The 16,398-nt window shown below is 46.9% G+C and overlaps 1 protein-coding gene and 1 long non-coding RNA gene across 2 annotated transcripts in view; one reads left to right on the top strand and one right to left on the bottom strand.

Moving 5' to 3' along the window:
* Window positions 1–16,398, bottom strand: part of LOC118664702 — a 47,417-nt gene that overhangs the window by 6,655 nt on the left and 24,364 nt on the right. The window lies entirely within an intron of this gene.
* On the top strand, window positions 5,560–15,448 carry FOLR1 (folate receptor alpha). Its single transcript, XM_036325106.1, has 5 exons — window positions 5,560–5,690; window positions 9,556–9,716; window positions 14,458–14,646; window positions 14,758–14,893; window positions 15,030–15,448. The coding sequence occupies exons 2-5, from the start codon at window positions 9,564–9,566 to the stop codon at window positions 15,308–15,310; spliced, it is 759 nt and encodes a 252-aa protein (XP_036180999.1). The 5' UTR covers window positions 5,560–5,690; window positions 9,556–9,563; the 3' UTR covers window positions 15,311–15,448.

Here is a 16,398-nt window from a genome sequence, read left to right as displayed (position 1 = left end):
CAGAGAGGAAGGGAGAGGGAGAGAGATAGAAACATCAATGATGAGAGAGAATCATTGATTGGCTGCCTCCTGCACACCCCCTAGTGGGGATTGAGCCTGCAACCCAGGCATGTGCCCTTGACTGGAATCAAACCCAGGACCCTTCAGTCCACAGGTCGATGCTCTATCCACTGAGCAACCGGCTGGGGCCTGGCCAGTTATTTTGTAGAATATCCCTCATTTTGAATTTATCTGTTTCCTCATCACTAGATTGAGGCTGAGCATTTTGGATACAAATATCCCAAAAGCAATAAATACTCTGTCCTTCTTGGTGCATCATAACAGGAGCCACATGGTGTCAGGTTTGCCCATCTGATGATGTTAACTGATCTTTTAGTTAATATTGCATCTTCCAGGTTTCTTTACTACCCCCCCCCTTATAATTAATATGTATGTTGTAGGGAGATACTTTGAGAATTGCAGATATCCTCTTCATCAGTACACTTTCAGCCATCAGTTTTACTATGCAATGGACATTTTTTTAAAAAGTAAAAACACACACCTAAAAGGTCTATTTATATGACAGCTCCTCACCAACCCTTTAACGCTTTCTGATGGTATCTGTTGTAAAAACCAAACTTCTCTAATGGCATAGGAGGCCTTGGCCATCCCTCTACTTAGGTTACATGTCAAATTATTTCCCCTTCTACCTCCGTATATGAGCTCCATTCACACTTTTCATTTGGGGCCTTAACTTCAGCAATTCCCTCCTTGTGTTCCTAGAATGTTCTTTTATCCTCTGCAGCCTTTTCCCCTCTAGTCAGTTAGATTTCAACCTATAGTTTCCTCCTAAAATGACTTCTGAACACCTTTAAGCTCCTCCACCCCAGGCATGAGGTTTGGCCCCTGAGCCAGGGCCCTGGGCCCTCAGGGCTTCAGAAGAGACCAGCAAAGGGACGGTGAGGCACCTTCTTATCACAACCCTTTTTAAAAAAATATATATATATATTTTATTGATTTTTTTTACAGAGAGGAAGGGAGAGGGATAGAGAGTTAGAAACATCGATGAGAGAGAAACATCGATCAGCTGCCTCCTGCACGCCCCCAACTGGGGATGTGCCCGCAACCAAGGTATATGCCCTTGACCGGAATCAAACCTGGGACCCTTCAGTCCACAGGCTCTATCCACTAAGCCAAACCGGTCAGGGCTATCACAACCCTTTAGTCCCCTTGTACAGATATATACCTGCTGTGTTTAGTGTCTGGCTTTTCCTTAACAAAACATACATCTGAAAGCAGGGGCCATGTCTGTGTCATTTGTGACAGATGCCTGAGCCTGAGTCAGTGCCTGCAGAGAGGAGGTATTCAGGACGTTAAGGAATCCGTGCACTCATACTGTCAGTCAACAGAGGCTTTCTGAGCATCCAGTCTGCTTGTCTCTATCAACAGGGAGGAAACTGAGTACCTTGCACAGTCTGGTGGGGGCAGGTAGACCTGAGAACCAATAACTCTTATTTAAAAAAAAAAAAAAATATATATATATATATATATATATATGTGTGTGTGTGTGTGTGTGTGTGTGTGTGTATGTGTGTATATATATATATATATATATATATATATGTATATATATATATATATGTATATATATATATATATATAATTGATTTCAGAGAGAAAGGGAGAGGGAAAGAGAGATAGAAATGAGAGAGAATCATTGATCAGCTGGGTCCTGCACGCCCCATACCGAGAATCAAGCCCACAACCTGGGCATGTGCCCTGACCAGGAATTGAACTGTAACCTCCTGGTTCATGGGTCAGCGCTCAACCACTGAGCCATGGTGGCCAGGCATTAGAAAACAAGTTGCTAAGGCTTTGCTATTGGGAAGCCCAGAGTGTGGTGTAGTTCTGTGGAAGCCCAGAGAGGTGAGGGAAAGGCTTCCAGAGGAGTAATGTTTGCCAAGCAGAAGACGGTGGGAGGAACAGCACTCCAGGAAGAGGGTTCAGCAAGTGCAAAGGCTCAAAGGTAACAGAGGCCCAAGCAGAATTTCTAGGTGGCTAAGAAGGAAGTTGAGAGGGCCAGGGTAAGAAACGGGCCTGGAGAAGAAGCACTGGATCTGCAGTCCTGAGGCTGATGCCGAGTCCCTCACAGAGCTCTCCTTTCTTTGTGAGGAAGCCAGGTTTGCAATCACACTCAGATCTGAATCCTAGCCCCTCCTTGCTGCCTGGGAATGCCGTTCCCACAGCTTGAGGATGAGTGAGCAGCCATTGCCTATGTGGTGGGCTGGCACTCAGGAAAAGCTCTGGTTTGTCCCACCCCCACTCCCGCCAGCCCAGAGCCCAGAGCTGTGCAGGTCAAGCAACTTCCTGTTATCTTTGTGTGACTAATCTTGCTGGTATTAAGCTTCCAGTTTAGGTGGACATTCTTGGGATTGGCTCCAAGGTGACTGCTTGACCTGTTCCCCCCTGCTGTCCAGATGGCCCCAGCACCCAAACCCCAGATTCCGAGCAGAGTGTGGAAGGAAAAAAGGATTCTATGGAAAGTAACCTCACAGAGTGATCTGATTATAAATTCCTAACTTGGGGGGCGGGGGGGTCATGGTGGATATTTGTGCCCAGGCCTATAACATTTTAGTAAAAGGTTTATCTTTGCCTTAAGCAAGCTCTGTCCATTGTTTTTGTGTAACTGGGTTAATACACCTTTGAAATAAGTGGTAACCACCCACTTATCTGTCCTGCAATTCTATTTTAATTGTCCTGTAATTCTGTCCCACCTTGCTTTCTCTCACCTTCACGTAATCATCTTTACTTCCCTCCTTAATTTCAAATGCATAATGGAAACTGCAAAACTGTCATTCCGCAGAGCAATTGTTGTCTGTTTTGGCTCAAATAAACCCAAACAAATTCTTTACAGGTTTGGATGTTTCTTACCTTGAACAAGGGCCTGAGGCTCAACAAGGGCAGGGACTACCCACAGATAAGAGCTCCACTTCAACTCATCATCCATTGGCTGGTCACTTCTGAAGCCCTCAGGGCCCAGGGCCTGGCTCAAACCTCATGCCTGGGGTGGAGGAGCTTAAAGCCCATAAATGATCAGTTCTTGGGCCGGAATGGAGGGTGAGGAGCAGGAGCAAGTCCCATCCTGAGGTCTTTTCACTGGTCATTCTCTAATCAGGAGCAGGCTGAGCTGGGCTTATGAAGTCAGGAGGGAGCCTGAGGGCTCCAGTGGCCCTCTGCCTGCTGAGGTCTTCAGAGAGCTTAACCCTCCCAGGCTGCTGTCACAGGATTCAGATAAGGCTGGCTGGACAAAAAAATCAGCTTGGCTGATTTTCCTCCAACAATCTGATAACTGGAATGGCCAGCCGAGGTTTTTGTCCTGGGGTCATATCTCTTGAAGCCAAAGAATGAGATCTCAGACCAGAAGATTTAAGCAAAAACGTGGAAAATTTATTGCAAGCAGATTCAGACTCCTCACACGGGAAGGGGGCCCAATAATGGGTTGCCCATGAAGCCTTGTCGTCTAGGGGTATATTTTTGCTACAAGCCTGCTCTATATCTACTCCTGTAGTGTAGCCACCTGAATGATTCCTTCCATTGTGCTTGCCCAGCAATGGACCTGAACTTTCCCTGTTCCTATGCATTAGTTCACTTTATTGTTGCAACCCCTCCCTAGTTCCATATACCTCCCACTCCCAGTCTAAAAACATTTTGTTATTCCTGCATGGTTGGTTTCTGTGATTAGGCTGCTCAAACTGCTGTGTCTGCCCCTGCCTATGTTCCACCTGCCTTTGTTTTCCACTGGACCCCTACCCTGCCTGCCTGCGTGTCAAGCTAAGTCAGCCGTGGGCAAACTACGGCCTGCGGGCCAGATTCGGCCCGTTTGAAATGAATAAAACTAAAAAAAAAAAAAAAAGACCATACCCTTTTATGTAATGATGTTTACTTTGAATTTATATTAGTTCACACAAACACTCCATCCATGCTTTTGTTCCGGCCCTCCGGTCCAGTTTAAGAACCCATTGTGGCCCTCGAGTCAAAAAGTTTGCCCACCCCTGAGCTAAGTCCTTTCAAATCCATCTGCCTCCTCTGATTCTCCGGCCCCCTCCTGCTCCAGGGACCCAGACTTGTGACCTTCCAGAAGGTATTGGGATTCCATCTTTCCTAAACTTCCGCTGCTATCCACAGGCTGATGGCTCCCACATCTGCATCCAAGCTGGACTCTTCCCTTGGGCTTTTGCCTCTGCAATCACCCTCCCCTGGGTGGCCCGCAGGCACCTTGACAAAACCAAGCTCAGTATTTCCTCCTGCCCAAGTCTGCTCCTCCCTCTTCTCTTCCCCCACCAGTGGTATCACCACAGCCTAAGGGAGTGAAAAAGGGAAGGCTTCTCTCCTTGGCTGGGAATGGTGGGATCTAAATTAGACCAGACTCTTTGATGCTGTAGAAAGGATACCTGTGTAACCCTGGCCAGGAAGCTCAGTTGGTTAGAGCATTGTCCCAATACACTAAGGTATTTTGACCTGGTTTGATCCCAGGTCAGGGCACTTATAAGAAGCAACCAATGAATGCATAAATAAGTGAAACAACAAAATTGATATCTCTCTCTCTCTCTCTCTCTCTCTCTCTCTCTCTCTCTCTCTCTCTCCTCAAATCATTATAAAAAAATCTTTAAGGGGTACCTGTGTAGGTGGGTGAGTGAGTAGGACATAGCAGGAGAGCTGGAATTTTGGAACAACTGAGGCTCTGGCTATCAAGTGAACACCTGTGATTCTGCAACTGGAGGTGAAGGATGTATGGGGTTGATGAGGTTGGAGGAGTTGGTGGCTAAGTTGGGGACATGGGAGCTCTTTGCTCTGTACAGCTGACTGTGAGGTCAGAAGCCTGCACTCCAGCCCTTGCCCTGCAACTGGTTCTGTCCTGGGAACCTTTTTTTCTGCCAAAGCCCATTTGGATATTTATAACATCATTTGCGGACCAAACAAAATTATCAACTAAAAAATTAGCCTGCTATATTTGGTCAAACATTTAATTAACTCACTCCTAATGCCTTGGTAAGAGCCAGACCAAATGATTTTTTTGGGTCTTATATGGCCCATGGACCAGATGATCCCCACCCCTGTTAAAGGTTCCCAGCAACTCTGCTGCACAGTTTTATCAAATCTGAGTTTTTGGAAGAAAATGGGGTAAGTGGGGCTTGGGGAATGGCCTTAGGCCATTATTATTATTATTATTATTATTATTATTATTATTATTACTGTTGTTGTTGTTACTAGAGGCCCAGTGCATGAATTCATGCATGGGTGGGGTCCAGCCAGCCTGCCCTGATTGGGGCCCATCATCCGGCAGGGGGGAGGGGCCGAGGGTGGTTGGTGGGCGGGCACTGCCCCCTGGTCAAACTCCCTGTCAAACTCACATCGAGGGGACAATTTGCATATTAGCCTTTTATTATATAGGATTATTATTATTATTATTATTATTATTATTATTATTATTTCTCCCCCACCCCCATGGAGGCCTGGCTGGTGACAATAATTAACTGCTGAGTGGCCTTCGCCCGATCCCAGGCTCCGCTCCTGGGCCACATTCCCACTGCCTGACCGACTGCCGTCTCCTAGGCTACTAAACCCCAGCCATTCCTGAAGTAAGGCAAGGGCAAGGAACTGGAAAGCAGAGCAGACGCCTGAGCGGCACCGAGAGCCACCTCCACTCCCAGGTATGCCACTCCCCACCCATCACAGGTACTCCCAGCATGAGTTAAAGGATTTGCTAGACTGGGAGGGTCCACTTTGCCTAAAGTGCTAAGATTCTGGCAGTGGAGACGGAGGCCCAGAGCAGAGCAGGGCCTGCCCAAGGTTAAAGTACAAGTTAGTGTCCATCCCTGAACTAGAACCCGGAGCTCTTGCCTTTCAGCAGAGCACCGAGCTCTCAGTGCTTTAAGTCTGGGGCCCTGGTGTGTGTGTGTGTGTGTGTGTGTGTGTGTGTGTGTGTGTGTGTGTGTGTGTGTTGAGGGTGATGGTTGTTGTTGGTGGGGTTACACCTGATCCGAGAGCTGAAGCTGAGCCTAGGAAAGTGAGGGAGGGTTTGTGGAGGGACGGAGCAGGCTCAGAGAGGAAGAGGCCTCTGGCTCTGGAAAGCAGCCACAGTAAGAAAAGCTACTGATTGACCAGGTGGGATCCAACAGAACCTGGAGAAAGGGCTTTCTCACCCCCCTGCCAGGACTCTACATCAGTTGCACCCATGAAGGCCTCAGCACAGAGAAGGCACAGGGGCTCCAAGCTGAAGGAGCTCTGGACCTGAGGATCCCAGAGTCAGTCTTGGGTGGTCCCAGACTTGGAGCATATCTTTCAAACTGTGCCCAACTGATGCCTCAATCTGTGCTCAGCTGGCTATCTTGAGTTGGGGGTCTCCTCCCCGTAGTGCCCCCTCCCCAGACATGTAATCCTCAGATGAGAAAACTAAGCCTCAAGATAATTGAGTTATTTCCCCCTAAGATCAAGTAGGAGGTCAGTGTGAGGGCTGGGATTGTGGGCAGGCTGATCGGAAACCCTGAGCCCTAAATTGCTAGACTTTGTTTCCCCAAGGAGCCTGATTGGAAGAATCACCTGGCGGTCCTCAAGAGTACAGATTGGGTCCTGAATGAATGAGTTAGCAAATGATAGCATGAATGAACACTGGAACAAATAGAGTAGCAGAATATGGTTGTGGAAGGGTATGGGGTGTGGACAAAACAGGGGGGTTCTATGGAAAGTAACTTCACAGGGTGACCTGATGAATTCCTAACTAGGCAGGTCATATATAACTTCTTTACTAAAAAGATTATCTTTGCCTTAGCAAATCTGTTCCTTGTTTCTGTGTAACTAGATTAACACCTTCTGGAATGCACTTTTCAGACCCCTCCTTCTAATAATACCTGACAATTCTTTCAGACCCCCCTTCTAAAGTTTGTAAGAGGTAATCTGATCGCCACCTTGCCTTCTTCCACCTTCATGTAACCTTTCTTACCTTCCCACCTTAATCATAAAAGACTTCGAATTTATTTTTCAAAGCATTTTTTTTTCATTCTGTTGAGATCTTGCTTCTAGGCGTATCCTCTGACTCAAATGAACTCTTACAAAATTCTCAACAGGTTTGGATGTTTCTTAGGTCGACAGAGGGAAGGAGTGGGGAGGAGGAGAAGGAGGAGAGCTAGGTGGGAAGTCAGTTCCAAGTTTCCCAGAGCCCTGCTGGGCAGAGTCAGCCAAAGCAGGGGTGGGCAACCCCTGGCACACGTGCCAAACATGGCACGCCAGTAACTTTTGCTGGCACGCGAAACCCTCTCTTATAATCTTCCATTTACAATTTTTTTTTCTTAATATCGACTTTTTTATTTTTCGGATAAATTCCGTGTAGGTGCATCTTAGATAAATAAATAATTTTACATAACAAGTTATCTTAAAGACCATAGACGTGGATTGACGAGAGAGGGGAAGAGCAATTTCTACGCCTCTGCCTTAACTCTCCCTGCCTTCCTAGATCCGATCAGTGTTTTGATTTCATCCACATACGCTTGTGAATCTTTGTTCTCAGTGATGAATTTTGTTAAGTCTCGTAATAGGAGTACCTGACAGATGAAAGTAGTAGCTCGTGCATATCTCTGAAGGTCACGAAATATAAACCTGATGTAAAATCTCTGTCATCAGTGATGCAGAAGCAAAAGTCCCACTGATAATATCAAACGGAGTCATAAAGTTTTCTGTCGGACTATCAGTGTACATGTATACATTAAAAAATACATGTATTGCCCTAACCGGTTTGGCTCAGTGGATAGAGTGTCAGCCTGCGGACTGAAGGGTCCCAGGTTTGATTCCGGTCAAGGGCATGTACCTTGGTTGCGGGCACATCCCCAGTAGGGGGTGTGCATGAGGCAGCTGATCGATGTTTCTCTCTCATCCATGTTTCTGGCTCTCTATCCCTCTCCCTTCCTCTCTGTAAAAAATCAATAAAATATATTAAAAAAAAAAAAAAAATACATGTATTGCCCTAACCGGTTTGGCTCAGTGGATAGAGTGTCAGCCTGCGGACTGAAGGGTCCCAGGTTTGATTCCGGTCAGGGGCATGTACCTTGGTTGCGGGCACATCCCCAGTAGGAGGTGTGCAGGAGGCAGCTGATCGATGTTTCTCTCTCATCGATGTTTCTAACTCTCTATCCCTCTCCCTTCCTCTCTGTAAAAAAATCAATAAAATATATTTTTAAAAAAACATGTATTTTTCATCATCATATACTGTGTTTTTGTCGCTTGAATGAATTTTATTATTTCTTCAAGGTTCTTCACATACGTATACCTTAAGAGATATCAAGTAGGCGTAACATGTTCTCAAAAAATTAGGGTTGGCACGCAGAAGAATTTTGAGTCAGAGATTTTGCTGGTTTTGGCACACACTCACAAAAAGGTTGCCCACCCCTGGCCTAGAGGCTACTCAACTCAGGTCCTGTCCATGAGGCCCAGGCATGACACCCGAGTTCTACAGGAGATGGGTGTAATGTGGAGGCGAGGCAACTTGGTGAGCAGGGGACGCATAAGCTTTAGGAGCTGTGGGAAATGAGTGTTTTAGGAGGGCCAGGCATCTGCTGACCAGGAGGGTGAGGGAACAGTTACCTCCCAAAGCTCAGTGTCTGAGGCTAGAGGACTGAGGTGCCACAAAGGCTGAGTGGAGGCCACCTCTGTGGTCGGAGGCTCAGGAGCCTCCCCCAGGGACTGTCCAGCTGGCTGCCAATGCCCACCCACCAAGCCTCTGTACCCTGCGACCTCCCTCAGGCTACATGGGCTCTGGGAGAGGCCAAATGATAGGCTGGAAGGAGCTAGAACCAAACTTTTTAATAATATTATTATTATTTGAGAGAGAAAGAAAGAGAAACATTGATTTGTCATTCCAGTTATTTGTGCATTCATTGGTTGGTTCTTATATGTGCCCTGACCGGAATGGAATCCGCAACCTTGGCATATGGAGACTATGCTCTAATTATCTGAGCTACCTGGCCAGGTGGAACTGAGGCTTTGTTTAAAAAAACAACACATAGGTCTGCAGTTTATCTGGAGCCCTAAAATGAAGATATTGTAAACTTTTACACAAAGTCATTTGGTGTAAAAAAAATCTGTCCTGAAAATTAATGTGAGGTTACAATAGTTTTTATTTATCCCACCGGTGTAACTATTTCACCAGAGTGAGTGCCTGATTGCTGAGTGTATGTAAATCCTATTACCTGATTTTGTGTTACCTTTTATAAAATCCTAAAAAAGATTGTGAACAAGGGATTGGGGACCTATGTTATCTCCTGGCTATTTCTGCATATTTCCCAATCCACCCCTTAGTGTATGTATCACTTGTTTCTCATGACCACATGGAGAAGTCAGGGAGGCCCCACCCAGAACTCTCCCAGAAGATGGCGTCTGGTCCCACCCCTCATTGAGGCCGGGAAGACTGAGGAGTGGGGGTAGGGTGTAAACTTCCTGGAGGCTCCACCTACCTGGATCTGTTCATATACCTTGAGGCCCCACCTCCACTTTACTTGGTGTCACTGACTACAGCTCTTCCTTTAGGGACTGACATGGCTCGGACGATGACAACACAGCTGTGGCTCCTTCTGGTGTGTGGGGCCGAAGTATGGGCAGCCGGGCCCAGGACTGAGCTTCTCAATGTCTGCATGAATGCCAAGCACCACAAGGAAAAGCCAAGCCCGGAGGACAAGCTGCATGAGCAGGTGGACCGAGGTGGAGGAGGGGTGGTCTGTGGGGAGGAACTGACTCAGTTGAAAAAAAGCCGGAAATGAAAGGTTAAACGCTCCCTATGCCCGAGGAGACAGATTTTCGGACCTAGACAGACTTTGGTCTATAGTGACGGTTCTTTTTTTTTTAAATTTCAAGCTTCTATCATTAATATATTATTGATTTCAGAGAGGAAGGAGAGGGAGAGAGAGAGATAGAAACATCAGTGATGGGAGAGACTCATTGATCGGCTGCTTTCTGCATTCCTCACACCGGATGGAGATCGAGCCCGCAACCTGGGCATATGTCCTGACCAGGAATCCAACCGTGACCTCCTGGTTCATAGGTCGATGCTCAACCACTGAGCAACTGGCCAGGCTATAGTGCTGGTTCTTAAACTCTGCTCCAGGGGACCCCTGGGAGACTTAAAGAGGCAGTCAGGGTACTTGGGAGACCTGGGAGGAAACCTAAGATTCTAAGCATCCCAAGGACTGTGGGCACCCATTTGCCACATTTCCCAGCCCACATCTCACTCCCCATTTTGTAATTTGTTCTTCCCTGTGTGATTTTTTAAATATAGTTTTTTTGTTGATTTCAGAAAGGAAAGGAGAGGGAGAGAGATAGAAACATCAGTGATGACAGAGAATCATCGATTGGCTGCTTCCTGCATGTCCCCTACTGGGGATCAAGCCCACAACCCAGACATGTGCCCTGACCAGGAATCGAACTGTGACCTCGTGGTTCACAGGTTGATGCTCAGCCACTGAGCCATGCCGGCTGGGCTCCCTGTGTGATTTTTGTCATCAGAATAAAAATCTAATCTCTGACCGGGTAGCACAGTTGGTTGGAGCATTGTCCCCATACTATGCCAAGGTTTGGAGTTCGATCCTCAGTCAGGGCACATACAAGAATCAACCAGTTGAATGTGTAAATAAGTGGAATAACAAATCTCTCGCTCCCCCCCCCCCTTTAAAAAACAAAAAGACTAGCAATCTGAGAGATCTATTTTTTAAAAATCTAAAAAAACTAATCTGGCAGCTATTTGTTTAACATAAACTTTGCGTCTGTGTTGCCAATACATTGTCAACAGCTCAGCTTCTTAGGCTGTTGGTTTTCTGTCTTACACAAATCAGGAAGCAGGCCCAGAGAGGAGCCTGGGAAGTGACACTGGGGAGACCCCTCCTAGGGGTTGATTTTTGTTGTTGTTTTTCCTCCCCTGAGAATATTTTCCCATTGATTTTTAGAAGGAGTGGAAGGGAGGGGGAGAGACCGAGAGAAACATCTATGCAAGAGAGACACATCGATTGGTTGCCTCCTGCATGTGCCTGACTAGGGCCAGGGATTGAGTCTGCAACCAAAGTACGTGTCCTTGACCAGAATCAAGCCTGGAACACTTCAGTCCAGAGCCCACAATGCTCTGCTCATTGAGCCAAAAATGGCTAGAGCTCAGAGGTTGATTTTGATTTCAGTTTAGACCGGGAACGACCTCTCCAAGGATCTGAGAGGATGAAGTGTACACTGCACATAGTGACTTCTGCCGGCCCCAAACAGCTCAAGAAAAGAGCGTCTCCCAGTGGTGAGGCTGGGAATGAGGCACCTTGATTCATGTATCTAGCAAACATTTCCGCTGGGGAGGTCTACCTATGACAATTATTATGTTACACCCCTTTAATAACCAGAACCAACCTAAACATTTTTTAAATATATTTTTACTAGAGGCCTGGTGTGTGAAATTCGTGCACTGAGGGGGGGGGGGTGCTGTCCCTCAGTCCAGCTTGCACCCTCTCCAATCTGGGATCCCTCTCACAATCCAGGACTGCTGGATCCCAACTGCTCGCCTGCCTGATTGCTCCTAACTGCTTCTGCCTGCCAGTCTGATCACCCCCTAACCACTCCCCTGCCAGCCTGATTGATGCCTAGCTGCTCCCCTGCCGGCCCAATCACCCCCAACTGCCCTCCCCTGCTTGCCTGAGTGCCCCTAACTGCCCTCCCCTGCTGGACATCTTGTGGCAGCCATCTTGTGACCACATGGGGGTGGCCATCTTGTGCGAGGGCATGATGGTCAATTTGCATATTACCTTTTTATTATATAGGATTAATTTCAACGAGGAAGGAAGAGGGAGAGAGAGAGATAGGAACATTAATGATGAGAGAGAATCATCAATTAGCTGCCTCCTGCACGCTCCCCACTGGGGATCAAGCCCACAGCCCAGGCATGTGCCCCTGACCAGAATCGAACCTGAGACCCTTCAGTCCGAAGGCCAACACTCTATCCACTGAGCCAAACCAACCAGGGCTGTTTTTTTTTCTTTATAATGTTGGCATCATATTGATTTTTTAAAAAAATGTTTAGGTTGGGCCATAGCTGGTTTGGCTCAGTGGATAGAGCATCAGCCTTTGGACTGAATGGTCTCAAGTTCGATTCTGGTCAGGGGCACATACCTGGGTTGCGGGCTTGATCCCCAGTGGGTGTGCAGGAGGCAGCCAATCAATGGTACTCTCTCATCATTGATGTTTCTATAGCTCTCTCCCTCTCTATTCCTCTCTGAAATCAATAAAAATATATTTAAAAAACAAAAACAAAACAAAGGGAAGTCACTTGTAATATGCATTCCAATATGTAAATGTCCATTTGGATCTCATCCACAGGTAATTATCTCAGTCCCAGTTGTGCTTGTGAGTGACTGAGCAATAGCTGGCAGTGCAGACTGACTACAGTAGTGGTGTAACTTGGGTACTTCTAGCAGCATTGACATGAACTTTTTCAGCCTATATATATACTTTAAGAGCACATTTTATTATTTTGTTTATACTACATTCTAGGCCATCGGTTCTATTCATTCAATAAGAATGTATTGAGTACGGTCAAACTTTGTTTCCCAAACGTCTCCCATCTTGAACAATTCGGTTTTAGACCAACTGAAAATATGTCTCCGTTGTTGAACCAAACTTCAGTTTGAGACCTGACAACCCTTTCATGCTGATACCTCAGCTTGTCAAAAAGCAGCTCTCAGGCAACAAACAAAGGAGAGAAGAATGCTTTTGTTGCTGGCGGAAAATGATGATTAGCATAATTTTAAAACATAAAAAGGCCATCAACAATGCTAATGCAGCCCTAGCTGGCTTGGCTGGGGTAGGCAGGGACTGAAGGGTCCCAGCTTCAATTCCAGATCTAGGGCTGGGACCATGGTTGCAGGCTTGATCCCAGCCCTGGTTGGGGCACGTGTGGGAGGCAACCAATCAATGGGTCTCTCTCATTCTGTCTCTCTCCTTCCCTTCCACTCTCTCTAAAAACTAATGGGTGAGATCATGTGGTATTTATCTTTCACTGACTGGCTTATTTCTCAGCATTTGTGGAATATAAAGAACATTATAAACTGATGAACAAAAATAGATACAGGGGCAAAGAAGCATCGAACAGACTGTCAAACTCCCAGTGGGAAGGCAGGGGAGGGTTGGGGGTGCAGGTAAGAGTTCAACCAAAGAATATATATACATATATTCTTATATATACATATATGCTTATATATACATATAAGCATAACCAATAGATACAAGACACTGGGGCTGGGGGAGGGGAGGGGAGGGGAGGGCATGTGCCAGAGGTAGGGGGGTGGAGGATGGGGGGTAGGGGAGGCCAGGGGGGAGGTCAATGGGGGAAAAAAGGAGACATATGTACTACTATTTGTAATACTTTAAACAATAAAATTAAAAAAAATAATAGGAAAAATATCCTGGGGTGAGGATTAACAACAAAAAAATTAAATTATTTTTTTTTATTTTTTAAAATATATTTTATTAATTTTTCACAGAGAGGAAGGGAGAGGGATAGAGAGTTAGAAACATTGGTCAGCTGCCGCCTGCACATCTTCCACTGAGGATGTACCCACAACCAACGTACGTGCCCTTGGCCGGAATCGAACTTGGGACCTTTCAGTCCGCAGGCCAAGGCTCTATCCACTGAGCCAAACCGGTTAGGGCCAAAAAAATTAAATTAAAAAAAGTAGTGCTGCCCTAACCGGTTTGGCTCAGTGGATAGAGCGTCGGCCTGCGGACTGAAGGGTCCCAGGTTCAATTCCGGCCAAGACCATGTGCCTTGGCAGCGGGCACATCCCCAGTGGGAGGTGTGCAGGAGGCAGCTGATTGATGTTTCTCTCTCATCGATATTTCTAACTCTCTATCCTTCTCCTTTCCTCTCTGTGAAAAATCAATAAAATATATAAAAAAAAAAAAAAAAGTAGTGCTGATGTTGCTAAGGGTGTGCAAGAGGGGGTGGTTTGATAAATTTTAGAAAAGAAATGTTTATAGATTAAGCAGTACATTAGACATGTACTTTATATAAGAAAGTTTAGCCGAAACCAGTTTGGCTCAGTGGATAGAGCGTCGGCCTGCGGACTGAAGGGTCCTGGGTTCGATTCCGGTCAAGGCATGTACCTGGGTTGTGGGCACATCCCCAGTAGGAGATGTGCAGGAGGCGGCTGATCGATGTTTCTCTCTCATCGATGTTTCTAACTCTCTATCTCTCTCCCTTCCTCTCTGTAAAAAATCAATAAAATATATTTAAAAAATAAAGATTTGAATTAATTTTGTAATGACTACATCTCCCCAAGAGAGGGCCCCCCAACTATTTCCCTGAAAGACCAGCTGCACTGGGAGACTAAGGGTTCAAATGGGAGAAGCTGCCTGTGAAGATATTTTGTGCTGGGCCTGGGACTGTCCTGTGTCTTCCCTACCCAGTGCAGTCCCTGGAAGAAGAACGCCTGCTGCTCTGTCAACACCAGCCAGGAAGCCCATAAGGATGTCTCCTACCTGTACAGATTCAACTGGGACCACTGCGGCCCGATGAAACCCGCCTGCAAGCGCCACTTCATCCAGGACACCTGCCTGTATGAGTGCTCCCCCAACCTGGGGCCCTGGATCCAGGAGGTATGAGTTCCTCCCCATGCCTGCTTCCTAGACATCTCTTCGTCCTGCCTTTAGGGCTGAGCTACTGAGAATCCTGAGCCTGAGTCCTTTTCCCCTACTGACATCTCCCAGGTGGACCAGAGCTGGCGCAGAGAGCGGATCCTGGACGTGCCCCTGTGCAAAGAGGACTGTGAGAGCTGGTGGGAAGACTGCCGCACCTCCTACACCTGCAAGAGTAACTGGCACAAGGGCTGGAACTGGACCTCAGGTGAGAGCCTGGTGGGTGGGGCGAGAGGGGGAAAGTGCGGGTGTGAGATGGGTATGTGAAGGGATAGAGTTGTGAAGTTGGCAGAACCAGAGAGAGTTCTGGGCCCAATGGCTAAAGGCCTTCCATCCTCCCACAGGGTCTAATGAGTGCCCGGTGAAGGCTGCCTGCCACCGCTTTGATTTCTACTTCCCCACGCCTGCTGCTCTGTGCAATGAAATCTGGAGTCACTCCTACAAAGTCAGCAACTACAGCCGAGGCAGTGGCCGCTGCATCCAGATGTGGTTTGACCCGGCACAGGGCAACCCCAACGAGGAGGTGGCCAGGTTCTATGCTGAGACCATGAATGGAGCTGGGCTCTATGGGGCCTGGCCTCTCCTGCTTGGCCTGGCCCTAATGCTGCTCCTGCTGCTCAGCTGAGCTCCTTTTACCTTCTGATACCTGGTCATCCCCACCCAGTTCAGCCCCATGGCTCAGCTCCCATGGCCAGAGCTCTGTCCAACAGTTTGAATAAACTAGTTACCCCGCAGGTGACTTGCAAATTATTTGGATCTGAATAGGAATGTGACTTCTGCTTCCCTGTTTCCATTGACTGAGACTTGGTCAGTTCCCAGCTCTGACACTTGCTAGGAATTTGCCAGACACTTAACTATTCTTCTAATCAAGGACATATTCACAGCTTTCAATTTCATTTTTCACTGTAGAGTCAGGCCCAGGACTTTGTCATTTGAATTGGACCAAAGCCTTCCAGGGTTGACTATTCTGTCCTGAGCTCAGCTCTTCAGTAGAAGAGAGGGAATGGGAGTGACCAGCATGTTCTGGATGCTGGCTGGGAAGAGGTGAATGGGGCCAGCAAGAGCCATACCTCTCTACAGCTAAAACCCTCAAAACACTACCTGCCAGGCATTGTCCTAAATGCTTTATATTTATTCCCATAGGGTGTAGATACTATGGTTTGTATATTACATATGTGAAAACAGGCCCATAAATTAAGAGACATGGTCAAAGCCATCCCCTGCATAAGAGCTGGGCTTGCACTCCAGGCAATCTGGCTGTTGAGAACACATTCTTTCCTTTGTGAAGTGGGTAAATGTGTGCATCTTAAAGGTATACTGGACCCACACCAGACCAGAGGAGCTGGGCCTGAGCTGCTCTGGCAGAGCTGGACTGGATCCCAATCCTAGAACAGGTTCCAAACCAATGATTTGACAGATATGTAGGCAGTGATCTCACATTAAGTATAGTTTGTATGCTGTAAAAAAGAAGGAACTCTAACCATTTGCAACAGCATGGATGGAACTGGAGAGCATTATGCTAAGTGAAATAAGCCAGTCAATGAAGGAAAAATACCACATGATCTCACTCATTTATGGATAATAAAGACCATTATAAACTTATGAACAAAAATAGATACAGAGGCAGAGCTGCCTCGAACAAACTGTCAAACTACAGCGGGAAGGCTGGGAAGGGTTGGGGGGCAAGGGGGGGGGGGGTAAGAGATCAACCGA

The sequence above is a fragment of the Myotis myotis genome, unplaced genomic scaffold (assembly GCF_014108235.1).
Source record: "Myotis myotis isolate mMyoMyo1 unplaced genomic scaffold, mMyoMyo1.p scaffold_m19_p_10, whole genome shotgun sequence".
NCBI lineage: Eukaryota > Metazoa > Chordata > Mammalia > Chiroptera > Vespertilionidae > Myotis > Myotis myotis.
Note: the sequence above shows the minus strand (reverse complement) of the source record. Positions and strands in the feature narration are given on the sequence as shown.

Coding starts and splice junctions, on each gene's coding strand:
- FOLR1 (XM_036325106.1), top strand. CDS start 9,564: ATGGCTCGGACGATGACAACACAGCTGTGGCTCCTTCTGGTGTGTGGG. Junction 14,647..14,757: donor TGGGGCCCTGGATCCAGGAG/GTATGAGTTCCT, acceptor GACATCTCCCAG/GTGGACCAGAGCTGGCGCAG. Junction 14,894..15,029: donor GGGCTGGAACTGGACCTCAG/GTGAGAGCCTGG, acceptor ATCCTCCCACAG/GGTCTAATGAGTGCCCGGTG.